Raw genomic sequence first — 13,736 nt, forward strand, 5'->3', positions numbered from 1 at the left:
TGTTATAGTGTATCTAAGTGGCTTGGGTTGCTTTCAGAAACAACAACGGTGTGCATCGTTAATTCAACGAAAACTACTGAACGACCAGTTGGAAAAACGTGATTATGGTGGCCCAGAATGCAGTTATTTAGCCTACCATATGGTGTGCTGCACGAGTTTGTAATTTTAGCTGGTGACTCCTCAGCACACCTACCAAACGGGGGAGAATGTATTCAAGGATGTTGAAGAATGGTGTACACCGTTTTGGGAAAACGTCGTTAGGTAGGCCTACAAACCGTCATGAAATGTAGTAAACGTTGAGGCGAACTGAACGTACATTTGCCTAGATTTCAGGTAGGCTACATTCCCTGTGATTTGAGAACAACAAGGTATGACAGGAGGACATTTGCATAGATCTCCGCCCCCAATGCTTTCGTTGCGTAGTAGTACAACACAAAACACCTTCACAGTTCTCAAAGTTCAGTATTTCAGAGACTGGACCTAGTTAGTTTACTCTGCTACAATATTTTAGTGATAGAAGTTCGCACGCGCGCACTCATTATCTAGCCAAAGTTTCAACCTGGGTGGAATTTATTCTTCGCACTCGCAGCAAGATGTCTATTCAGAATACCTCCACGTCATACAGGACCGTCAGCGTCTCGTCGGACCCAGCCACCACAGTTCTATCGCCGGGCCAATACATCGACGGTTACAGAACTATGAGTGTTTCGTCTGCTCCGGTACAGTATGGCATCGGTAATGGCTACGATACCGTGCGCTACCTAATGCCAGTTCAGCAGGCGATTCAGCAGCAGCAGATGCAGTATGTGCTGGTCAACCAGCCCCCCCAGGTTATGCAGCAGATGGTGTCACCTGTATATTTGCAGAATATCCAGAGGGTCCGTGTAAATAGTTCGGAAGAATCAGACATCTACCGAGAACAAATTGTAGAGGTGAGTTTATTACAATACACTATGATGAATATTTATTTTGTGAAGAAATAGGCTTAGTGCCTGTAAGAGTATAACAATTTAACATTCAATAATATTATAAAATGTATCTTAAGTATGTAGAGAACTGTTCACTTCGGCATCATCTATTAGGCTACTTATGATCACGTAGGGACCATCGGAGAATCCACCATCTATGAGCAAGTAAAGAGAACAGCATGTCAGTGCAGGTCCACATGACAGGTCTATCATAATCTGCCCACTGTATAATTGTCCCCAACCATTCATTATTAATTTGATAATCATGTACAGGAAAAGACACATGCTTTTTTGTGATAGTGATTTGGTAGTAATGGAGCAACCATTTGCTCCAGTATAACCCTACACCAGAGAAAATGACAAATATGAATGAAGCATAATTTACTGAATGCTTGTCTTGTCTTGGGTCCCACAGGGTACTTATGTTATGGAGCGAGCCAATCCTAGTCAAGTTCAAACCAGCTGCCACACCTTATAATAAAGCAACTTTTTATAAAAATGTTTACATTTATTTAACCAGGTAGGCAAGTTCTCATTTACAACTGGGACCTGGTCAAGATAACACAGAGTTACACAAAACAAACATACTGTCACGGCAGATTTCCTCCTCTTCCTCTGAAGAGGTGAACCAATATGCAGCGTGGTAGGTGTCCATGGTTTTTAATAAGAAAAAACTGAACATGAACACATATACAAAATAATAAATTGAACTGGCAACGAAACAGTCCCGTGTGGCACTGACACAGGAAACAATCACCCACAAAATACCCAAGGAACATGGCTGCCTAAATATGGTTCCCAATCAGAGACAACGATAAACACCTGCCTCTGATTGAGAACCAATCTAGGCAACCATAGACTTATATAAACACCTAGAATGAACACAACCCCATAAACCTACAAAACCCCCTAGACAGTACAAACACCCTAGATGAGACAAAAACCATACATCACCCATGTCACACCCTGGCCTAACCAAAATAATAAAGAAAACAAAGATAACTAAAGCCAGGGCGTGACGGTACCCCCCCAAAGGTGCGGACTCCTGGCCGCACATCTAAACCCATAGGGGAGGGTCTGGGTGGGCGTCTGTCCACGGTGGCGGCTCTGGCGCGGGACGTGGACCCCACTCCACCATAGTCTTAGTCCGCTTTTGTGGCATCCTAGGAACAGCGACCCTCTCCGCCAACCTAGGAATGTCAACCCTACTAAATGGCCCCACTCGACTGAGAGACGAATCCTGGCTGATTGGCGGCTCTGGCGGATCCTGGCTGACTGGCGGCTCTGGCGGATTCTGGCTGACTGGCGGCTCTGGCGGATCCTGGCTGACTGGCGGCTCTGGCGGATCCTGGCTGACTGGCGGATCCTGGCAGACTGGCGGATCCTGGCAGACTGGCGGCTCTGGCGGATCCTGGCTGACTGGTGGCTCTGGCGGATCCTGGCAGACTGGCGGCTCTGGCGGATCCTGGGAGACTGGCGGATCCTGGCAGACTGGCGGCTCTGGCGGATTCTGGCAGACTGGCGGCTCTGGCGGATCCTGGCAGACTGGCGGCTCTGGCGGATCCTGGCAGACTGGCGGCTCTGGCGGATCCTGGCAGACTGGCGGCTCTGGCGGATCCTGGCAGACTGGCGGCTCTGGTGGATCCTGGCAGACTGGCGGCTCTGGTGGATCCTGGCAGACTGGCGGCTCTGGCTGATCCTGGCAGACTGGCGGCTCTGGCTGATCCTGGCAGACTGGCGGCTCTGGCGGATCCTGGGAGACTGGCGGATCCTGGCAGACTGGCGGCTCTGGCGGAACCTGGCGGCTCTGGCGGATCCTGGCAAATGTTGGCAGACTGGCGGCTCTGGCGGATCCTGGCAGACTGGCGGCTCTGGTGGATCCTGGCAGACTGGCGGCTCTGGCTGATCCTGGCAGACTGGCGGCTCTGGCTGATCCTGGCAGACTGGCGGCTCTTGGCAGACTGGCGGCTCTTGGCAGACTGGCGGTTCCTGGCAGACTGGCGGCTCTGGCGGCTCCTTGCAGACTGGCGGCTCCTTGCACACTGGTGGCTCCTTGCAGACTGGCGGCTCTGGCGGCTCTAGCGGCTCTGGACAGGCGGGAGACTCTAGCGGCTCTGGACAGGCGGGAGACTCTAGCGGCTCTGGACAGGTGGGAGACTCTAGCGGCTCTGGACAGGCGGGAGACTCTAGCGCCTCTGGACAGGCGGGAGACTCTAGCGGCGCTGGAGAGGAGGGAGGCTCTAGCGGCGCTGGACAGGCGAGGCGCACTGTAGGCCATCTCCATCCAGTATCTCCTCCCAATAGTCCTGATTGCGCTGCTCCACCTGCCGCTGCCTGTCACCACGCTGCTTGGTCCTGTTTTGGTGGGTGATTCTGTCACGGCAGATTTCCTCCTCTTCCTCTGAAGAGGTGAAACAAGGATCGGACCAATATGCAGCGTGGTAGGTGTCCATGGTTTTTAATAAGAAAAAACTGAACATGTACACATATACAAAATAATAAAGTGAACTGGCAACGAAACAGTCCCGTGTGGCACAAACACTGACACAGGAAACAATCACCCACAAAATACCCAAAGAACATGGCTGCCTAAATATGGTTCCCAATCAGAGACAACGATAAACACCTGCCTCTGATTGAGAACCAATCTAGGCAACCATAGACTTATATAAACACCTAGAATGAACACAACCACATAAATCTACAAAAAACCCTAGACAGTACAAACACCCTAGATGAGACAAAAACCATACATCACCCATGTCATACCCTGGCCTAACCAAAATAATAAAGAAAACAAAGATAACTAAGGCCAGGGCGTGACTCAGACAGTATATAACACAAACACACATTACAGCAACTTCTTACGCCCCTCTGAATCAACAGCCCTGTCATCACTCTATCTGCAGCTGTGTTTCTCTTTGAACATCTTCTGATGTTCATCTTCTGAAGTTCTACAGAAATTCAAGTGTTTTTTCTTCTTTGAGATTGAATGTGTAACATGTAACTAATAACAGTAGCATGTCCAAAACGTTTTGAATGGTGTGGCCAAGGTGGGGCACACCCAGTTTAGGGGGGCCATGTCATTTTGAACCTTCATCGATGCAAAGTGGATTTTTTTCAATATAATTATGATGGTTCAACGAATTAAAAGACTCAGCATAGGTTTGGTACATTTCCCTGTTCAAATACATCATAAATCAATTCCAAAAGTATTGTTACTGTTTTTGCATTCATGGTCAGGAATTGAAATAAGGCTATTAGCATGCAGCAGTAAATTAACTTGGAAGTGCCATCTAAAGTGCGAATCATACCGTGACATTCGGGGTGTCTCTATTTTTTAAACGGGATCCGCTACGTGATTGGTTCGTGCGCACAAGGGTGAGGAAAGGGAAGGAGGGATGTGAGGGCATAGAGTTGCAGAAAAGGATATTTCGTCATTGTCAAAAGCACAAGAGATACTGTTACATGACAAACAGGAACCTGTTATATTACTATATAATTTTTCTGCCCGTTTGGAACAGTGTAAACAACACTAAATATAGTAATACCAGAGTCTGTTCTAATGCTTTATTACAGCATAGCAACATTTAAAAACAGACGGATTTGTGAAATTGCTTTATCTCACATTTTGCGGTTGCAGTATGATATTAAACAAACACATAAATAGGCAACAGAAGCAGGAACAGAAGCATAGTGCTGATAGGGATCAACTCTGACTGACCGCAGCGTCTATGGGTAGTCTAAACTGGCACACATTTTTTGATTTTTTACACTTAACCAAGCTATTAAACTATCCTTTTGTAAATGAATGGGGTTGTGAATATTTCTGTCCGAGGCTCTCTCTCGCACTAGTCCTGCATTGGGCAAAAAAATCAGCAGGCGGGTGGTTCCGAGCTTGGGTCAATACAATGGCCCAATTACAGTTGACAGGATACTTGTGCCTTACAGCCCATTACATGAACGAAGAGTGGGTGTTATCCACCACGGAGTTGGACAGAGCAACTCAAAACTGCGGATAACATAAGGTCAGCTATTGTGAAAGAATAGGGTACTAGGGGGTTACTAGCTAAGAACAATGTCTAATTGCTGACATAAAAAAGTGATACTTAAAAGTCTAGTTTATTTTTTAAATTATATAAATAAAACATGGGGGGAAATGGTGTTGTACATGTCACAATTAATAAATTAATATCCACACCATAAGTAGATTTGATGTAAAGTCAATCTTTTTAACTCACCTGCATATTAATTTTCTTTATTCTTTCTTTGTTGTTCATTTTCCATATACTCCATTATGTACAATTGCACTAAATATTATTTGAATATTGCAAGATTTTAAATCCCGGCAGTCTTAAACATGACATTCAGGAGCAAAAGGTTTTCAATAGTTGTTTTTAATTCATAAAAAGTTTCATTTATTTATTTATTTCACCTTTATTTAACCAGGTAGGCAAGTTGAGAACAAGTTCTCATTTAGAATTGCGACCTGGCCAAGATAAAGCAAAGCAGTTCTACACGAACAACAACACAGAGTTACACATGGAGTAAAACAAACATACAGTCAATAATACAGTAGAAAAATGAGTCTATATACAATGTGAGCAAATGAGGTGAGATAAGGGAGGTAAAGGCAAAAAAAGGCCATGGTGGCGAAGTAAATACAATATAGCAAGTAAAAAAATAATAAATAAAATAAACACTGGAATGGTATATTTGCAGTGGAAGAATGTGCAAAGTAGAGATAGAAATAATGGGGATGCAAAGGAGCAAAATAAATAAATACAGTAGGGGGAGAGGTAGTTGTTTGGGCTAAATTATAGATGGGCTATGTACAGGTGCAGTAATCTGTGAGCTGCTCTGACAGCTGGTGCTTAAAGCTAGTGAGGGGGATAAGTGTTTCCAGTTTCAGAGATTTTTGCAGTTCGTTCCAGTCATTGGCAGCAGAGAACTTGAAGGCGAGGCGGCCAAAGTAAGAATTGGTTTTGGGGGTGACCAGAGAGATATACCTGCTGGAGCGCGTGCTACAGGTGGGTGCTGCTATGGTGACCAGCGAGGTGAGATAAGGGGGGACTTTACCTAGCAGGGTCTTGTAGATGACCTGGAGCCAGTGAGTTTGGAGACGAGTATGAAGCGAGGGCCAGCCAACGAGAGCTTACAGGTCGCAGTGGTGGGTAGTATATGGGGCTTTGGGGACAAAATGGATGGCACTGTGATAGACTGCATCCAATTTATTGAGTAGGGTATTTGAGGCTATTTTGTAAATGACGTTGCCGAAGTCGAGGATTGGTAGGATGGTCAGTTTTACACATTTGACAGCATGAGTGAAGGAGGCTTTGTTGCAAAATAGGAAGCCAATTCTAGATTTAACTTTGGATTGGAGATGTTTGATGAGTTGAGTCTGAAAGGAGAGTTTACAGTCTAACCAGACACCTAGGTATTTGTAGTTGTCCACATAATCTGTACAGAACCGTCCAGAGTAGTGATGTTGGACGGGCGGGCAGGTGCAGGCAGCGATCGGTTGAAGAGCATGCATTTAGTTTTACTTGTATTTAAGAGCAATTGGAGGCCACGGAAGGAGTGTTGAAAGGCATTGAAGCTCATCTGAAACCAGATTGCATAGCGGAGAAGGTAGGGTGGGATTCGAAATGGTCAGTAATCTGTTTGTTGACTTGGCTTTAGAAGACCTTAGAAAGGCAGGGTAGGATAGATATACTGTAGGTCTGTAGCAGTTTGGGTCAAGAGTGTCCCCCCCTTTTGAAGAGGGGGATGACCGCAGCTGCTTTCCAATCTTTGGGAATCTCAGACAAGAGCGGTTGAACAAGCTAGTAATAGGGGTTGCAACAATTTCGGCAGATCATTTTAGAAAGAAAGGATCCAGATTGTCTAGCCCGGGCTGATTTGTAGGGGTCCAGATTTTGCAGCTCTTTCAGAACATCAGCTGACTGGATTTGGGAAGAGGAGAAATGGGGAAGGCTTGAGCGAGTTGCTGTGGGGGGTGCAGTGCTGTTGACCGGGGTAGGGGTAGCCAGGTGGAAAGCATGGCCAGCCGTAGAAAAATGCTTATTGAAATTCTCAATTATAGTGGATTTATCGGTAGTGACAGTGTTTCCTATCCTCAGTGCAGTGGGCAGCTGGGAGGAGGTGTTCTTATTCTCCAAGGACTTTACAGTGTCACAGAACTTTTTTGAGTTTGTGTTGCAGGAAGCAAATTTCTGCTTGAAAAAGCTAGCCTTGGCTTTTCTACCTGCCTGTGTGTATTGGTTTCTAGCTTCCCTGAAAAGTTGCATATCACGGGGGCTGTTTGATGCAAATGCAGAACGCCATAGGATGTTTTTGTGTTGGTTAAGGGCAGTCAGGTCTGGAGAGAACCAGGGGTTATACCTATTCCTGGTTCTAAATGTCTTGTCTTGATAAAATAGCTTCAAGGTATAATGTACAGACAGGTATGGTAGGATGTGAATACAGTGGAGGTAAACATAGGTATTGAGTGATGAGAGAGATATTGTCTCTAGAAACATCATTGAAACCTGGTGATGTCATCGCATGTGTGGGTAGTGGAACTGAAAGGTTGGATAGGGTAAAATGAGGGTAAAATGAGCAGGGCTCTACAGGCTAGAGGCTCTACAGTGAAATAAGCCAATAAACACTAACCAGAACAGCAATGGACAAGGCATATTGACATTAAGGAGAGGTATGCTTAGTCGAGTGATCATAAGGGTCCAGTTAGTAGTGAGGCTGGTTGGGGTAACGGCGATTCAGACAGCTAGCCGGGCCATCGGTAGCATAGGACGGTGTTCTGTTTTTAGCCACGTTTCCGTTAGTGGGGTTCCGTGTGGTAGAGGGGATCAATCCAATTGGCAAAATAGATATAGTTATAGTGACCCAAGAAAAATTGTCCGAGAGACCTATTCAGATAGCAGCCGATAAGACAGCTAACGTTTAGCGGGCCGCAGATGGCCGTTCAGGTAACGTTGCGACGGAGGAGCCAGTTGGATAACTCCCTCGTGCAGATAACGTCGGTAGTACAGTCGTGAAGGCCCGGTGGGGCTCCGCACCGGCAGTAAAATAGGTCCGGATAGGTGATTGTAGCCCAGGAGAGGTTGATGGAACTCTTCAGCTGGCTAGCTCCGGAATAATTGAAGTTTGCTCCAGGACCGACTTAAGCCAATAGTCACACGGATAGCAGCTAGCTAGCTGCGAGATCCAGGTGTAAATGTTCAGAGCTTTCGGTTGAAATCCGGGGATATGGAGAGAAAAATAGGTCCGGTATATTCTGGTCTGAGTCGCGTTGTACAAAACTGCCGATAGCTTTTCGAGCTAAAGGATAGCTGACGACCATCAACTGTGGTTAGCTAAGCCAATAGTCACACGGATAGCAGCTAGCTAGCTGCGAGATCCAGGTGTAAATGTTCAGAGCTTTCGGTTGAAATCCGGGGATATGGAGAGAAAAATAGGTCCGGTATATTCTGGTCTGAGTCGCGTTGTGCAAAACTGGCGATAGCTTTTCGAGCTAAAGGATAGCTGACGACCATCAACTGTGGTTAGCTAAATACTAACGTTAGCCAGTAAACTGGCTAGCTTCTGGCTATCTTCTGGCTAGTTTCTGGTTAGCTCCTGGTTAGCTCCTGGCTAGCTTCTGGCTAGCTTTTGGCTAGCTTCTGGCTAGCTTCAGGTTAGCTTCTGGTTAGCTCCTGGTTAGCTTCTGGTTAGCTTCAGGCTAGCTTCTATTGTGGATTTCAGATTTGAGGTAAATAATAATTTTTTTTAAATTGGTGAGGCGGGTTGCAGGAGAGTGTTTTGAAGTAGAGTTTTTGGAAAATAAAATATATAAAAGATATCCGAAGAAAGATGTAAATATATATATACACGGGACAAGACGAGGACAAAGGACGTCTGACTGCTATGCCATCTTGGATTGGAATATTGGAATGGAATATAACAAATAACATTAAATAACATTGGAATATAACATTTTATAACAATAGCTCATAACTAATACATTCAGTGTAACTCTCTTATGCTCTGCTAATGCACAATTTGAATTTGTAGATAGGTCACAAATAAATATTTTCCCAGTAAAATTGGAGCACAATTCATGAGCCCACCTCCTACAGTGTTCACACTTAATCCAGTCCCCTCCTGTGACTGAAAACATGGGGAGAGATGCCAATTGAATAGCTCTTAAATGTAGCTAGCTATCTAGATATATGACATAAAATGCTGTGTAAAATAGCTAAAAGGCTATAAAGTAAAGTAAAGCTATTAGTCGCTACTGGAAACATTTACAACCGCAATTAAGTCACGATCTGGTAGTAAGGTTGCTAACTAGCACTCCTAGCAGCTTAAGCTAGCTAGCTAGCATTTACTGCTAGTGAAGATCTAATTTCATTGGAATATATGTACACATTTTTCAGAATTTCAAGAAATTAGATCAATTTACCACAAATTCGTTTTGTTGAAACATCTCCAACAGTTGTGATGATACAGAGGACATGTTTTTTGAGCAAGGGAAGTGTCAGCCAGGAAAAGTGTTGGGGAAATAATGTAGTGACATCTTGTGGTGTTAATGTGAATTACCTATCCTCGCTGGACTCTCTTTCACTCAGTTTCTTCTTCACATCTTCTTCACATCAGCAAAGAAGGACTCCGTGTTTCAGAAACTCACTTTATATTCAGGGGCTATCACGCTTTCACACTGGTAAATAAAGCCAGTTTGTTATTTAGAATTCTTTCTTTCTGATTTTAGAGGGAGAGAAACAAAAAGCATAATCAGCATTCTGACTCCCCCTTGTGATAGTGTGGCACAATGACAGAATGACGCAATTTACCACAATTTACCTCCATCTACCACAAACTGTCACAGCATAAGCTTGAAACTTTTAATTGAGGAACCACTGTATGTTTGTGTGCATGGGAATTTTTTTATGGGCTTTATAGTAAAGGCATGTCATTTAACTGTATTAGCTTTTAATGTGTCAGTGTCACGTCCTGACCTTAGTTCCTTTTTTATGTCTCTATTTTAGTTTGTTCAGGGTGTGAGTTGGGGTGGGCCTTCTAGGTGTTGTTCTATGTTTTTGTATTTCTGCGTTTGGCCTGGTATGGTTCCCAATCAGAGGCAGCTGTTTATCGTTGTCTCTGATTGAGAACCATACTTAGGCAGCCTGTTTTCCCACTATGATTGGTGGGTAGTTGTTTTCTGTCTTTGTTTTAGTTACCAGACGGAACTCTTTCGGTTATTCTTTTTGTTACTTTGTATTTTAGTGTTCAGTTCAGTTCAATAAAATGACGAACACTTTCCACGCTGCATATTGGTCCGATCCAAGAGGAGAAAAACCGTTACAGTCAGGAACACAAACAGTCAGGATGTTTTCATCTGATTGTCAAACGAATCACTTCAAAAAGTAGGTTAAGTAGGTTACTTGCGCACATTTGTCTACTCCAAAATAAGTCCAGCATGTGTACAGTGCATTGTGCAACCACCATTTGAATGGAACGGGACCACTATTACAAACACAATACGTGTAATGACATTCAGCCTATCTTGGTGGCGTGTATTCATGGCTGCCAAGGGAAGCCAGCCCCCCCCAAATAAAAAAATAAACAAACCTATACAATTATTTCTCATTTTTGTCTACCCGTGTTTCATAATTTCCATTCATAACTTTCCTTCAATTCGCAAGAGGCTGCAACTATTTAACCAGAGAAAGCATCCGAGCGAGGGAAACAGTGGTCCTCTGTCTTAGCATCAGTTACATGGGCTACAGATAACATGACATGTCATACTCTTTTTTTGGCCAGATGGCATCAGAAACATGTGCTACACATACAAATCAAATGAAAGTTTATTGGTCAAAGCTAAGTCAGAGGGCGCTGTTTTGCTCACTCTGATGCTTTCTCCGGTGAGATTGATGAGTCTTCCTGTCAGTGTGCGTCTTTGTCAAATGTATCACTATATTCAGAGGTGACCTGGGCACCCTCTGGACACACCACTTATTACATAGTAAGTACTACCTCTAGTGCTATGTAAATATATTTACTGTAATGACATTTTGCCTGTTTTTGTTTTGCCTCCTTCAGAACGTCAATGGGAAAACCCCTTCTGTATTCAGCCAGATGTCTAGCTCCATCAAGAGCCCTGAGCCTAGTGTTGAAGAGGAGGAGGAGGAGGAGGAGGAGGAGGAGGGGGTGAGAGAGACCTGTACATGGCATTTACTTGTGTATCACTATCTCACACAGACACACACACATACACCTGCGTACATGCACAGTTATGTAGTTCACATGCAAGAATCTAATTACACATGTTCAAACACACTTACATATTGTAATTACAGCTATTTTATATTGCACTTAAGCTTGGCCTAGCTAACCTAGTGGTGGCTTGGAGCACATTTCAGATCCATATGATTCGATTTATACTAAGGCTTCCACCCACAGGCCAGACCCTTTAGCTAAAACTTAGCCTTCAACATTAATTTGGATTTATGTTAATCTCTCTTAATACAACCTGCCTGAGGTAACATCAGGGGTATAACATAAATTATAGAGTATAGAGTAGAATAAAGTATAGTACAGTATATTGCAGTTGAACTTTGTTCACCTGCGCTGTCCCTGGTCATATGCAACGCTAAGCTTTGGGCGAGGTTAGGGTGCCTCACACCACCCTGTTATCCAGTAGCCTTTATTGTGGTCGGAAGGCAGCAGCTCTCTTTGATTGGGCCAGAGATGTCATGATGATTATAGTTGTTGATGTTAGCTTGCTGTTGGAAACATTTACTGCCTTTCATTGCTGTTCAGTATTGTTGTTGTTAAATAATCATCACAGCATACTTGGGTCAAGTCAAAGTGTGTGTGTGTGTGTGTGTGTGTGAGTACTTGTCTTCCTACCTTTTCAGGACCCCAATGTCCTAACAATTCACCTGAATATCGGATAACAAAAACTTTTTTTTAAAAGCAAGTACTTTTTTCATGTCCTGAATTTGTTCAAGTGCTATTTTAAGCTTACGGGTTAGGTTTATGGGTGTTGGGGTTAGGGTTATGTTAGGGGTAGGGTTAGGTTTAGGGTTAGGGAAAATAGTGTGGTCAAACATTTTTACTTCCCAAAAAGTCCTGAAATGTTATGAAAATGTGCATGTGTGTAGGTTTGGTCTAACCGGGGATGTCTTTTTAGCCACTGCCTAGAAGGCCAGCATCCCGGAGTCGCCTTTTCACTGTTGACGTTGAGACTGGTGTTTTGCAGGTACTATTTAATGAAGCTGCCAGTTGAGGACTTGTGTGAGGTGTCTGTTTCTCAAACTAGACACTAATGTACTTGTCCTCTTGCTCAGTTGTGCAGCGGGGCCTCCCATTCCTCTTTCTATTCTGATTAGAGCCAGTTTGCTCTGTTCTGTGAAGGGAGTAGTACACAGCATTGTACAAGATTTTCAGTCTCTTGGCAATTTCTTGCATGGAATAGCCTTCATTTCTCAGAACAAGAGTAGACTGATGACTTTCAAAAGAAAGTTCTTTGTTTCTAGCCATTTTGAGCCTGTAACCGAACCCACAAGTGCTGATGCTCCAGATACTCAACTAGTCTAAAGAAGGCCCGTTTTATTGCTTCTTTAACCAGAACAACAGTTTTCAACTCTGCTAACATAATTGCAAAAGGGTTTTCTAATGATCAATTAGCCTTTTAAAATTATAAACTTGGATTAGCTAACACAATGTGCCATTGGAACACAGGAGTGATGGTTGCTGACAATGGGCCTCTGTACAGTGGGTTGCGAAAGTATTCACCCCTCTTGGCATTTTTTCTATTTTATTGCCTACAACCTGGAATTAAAATAGATTTTTGGGGGGTTTGTATCATTTGATTAACACAACATGCCTACCACTTTGAAGATGCTAACTATTTTTCTATTGTGAAACAAACAAGAAATAAGACAAAAAAACAGAAAACTTGAGCGTGCATAACTATTCACCCCCCAAAGTAAATACTTTGTAGAGCCACCTTTTGCCTTAATTACAGTTGCAAGTCTCTTGGGGTATGTCTCTATAAGCTTGGCACGTCTAGCCACAGGGATTTTTGCCCATTCTTCAAGGCAAACTTCTCCTGCTCTTTCAAGTTGGATGTGTTCCACTGGTGTACAGCAATCTTAAGTCATACCACAGATGCTCAATTGGATTGAGGTCTGGGCTTTGACTAGGCCATTTAATTGTTTCCCCTTAAACCACTCGAGTGTGATCCACTTGTTCTGCTGGAAGGTGAACCTCTGTTCCAGTCTCAAATCTCTGGAAGACTGATACAGGTTTCCCTCAAGAATTTCCCTGTATTTAGCGCCAACCATCATTCTTTCAATTCTGACCAGTTTCCCAGTCCCTGCCGATGAAAAACATCCCCACAGCATGCTGCTGCCACCACCATGCTTCACTGTTGGATGGGGTTCTCGGGGTGATGAGAGGTGTTGGGTTTGTGCTAGACATAGCCTTTTTCTTGATGGCCAAAAAGCAACATTTTAGTCTCATCTGACCAGAGTACCTTCTTCCATATGTTTGGGGAGTCTCTCACATGCCTTTTGGCGAACAACAAACGTGTTTTCTTATTTTTTTCTTTAAGCAATGGCTCTTTCTGGCCCCTCTTCCGTAAAGCCCAGCTATGTGGAGTGTACGGCTTAAAGTGGTTCTATGGACAGATACTCCAATCTCTTCTGTGGAGCTTTGCAGCTCCTTCAGGCTTATCTTTGGTCTCTTTGTTGACTCTCTGATTAATGCCCTCCTTGCCTGGTC

The 13,736-nt window shown here is 43.9% G+C and overlaps 1 protein-coding gene across 2 annotated transcripts in view; it reads left to right on the forward strand.

Annotated features, from left to right (window-relative positions):
* The first annotated feature begins 163 nt into the window (after positions 1-163).
* Positions 164-13,736, forward strand: part of LOC110533716 (protein POF1B) — a 50,503-nt gene continuing 36,930 nt past the window's right edge. Inside the window, exons 1-2 of one of the 2 annotated variants that reach the window (XM_090186426.1) lie at positions 164-932; positions 11,049-11,156. In XM_090186426.1, the coding sequence (XP_090042552.1) occupies positions 594-932; positions 11,049-11,156 (447 nt within the window). In that variant the 5' untranslated portion in view covers positions 164-593. The remainder of the gene's footprint in view (positions 933-11,048; positions 11,157-13,736) is intronic. The other variant, XM_090186427.1, reaches the window with a different exon arrangement.

The sequence above is a fragment of the Oncorhynchus mykiss genome, chromosome 10, assembly GCF_057628025.1.
Source record: "Oncorhynchus mykiss isolate SJ-2025 chromosome 10, ASM5762802v1, whole genome shotgun sequence".
NCBI lineage: Eukaryota > Metazoa > Chordata > Actinopteri > Salmoniformes > Salmonidae > Oncorhynchus > Oncorhynchus mykiss.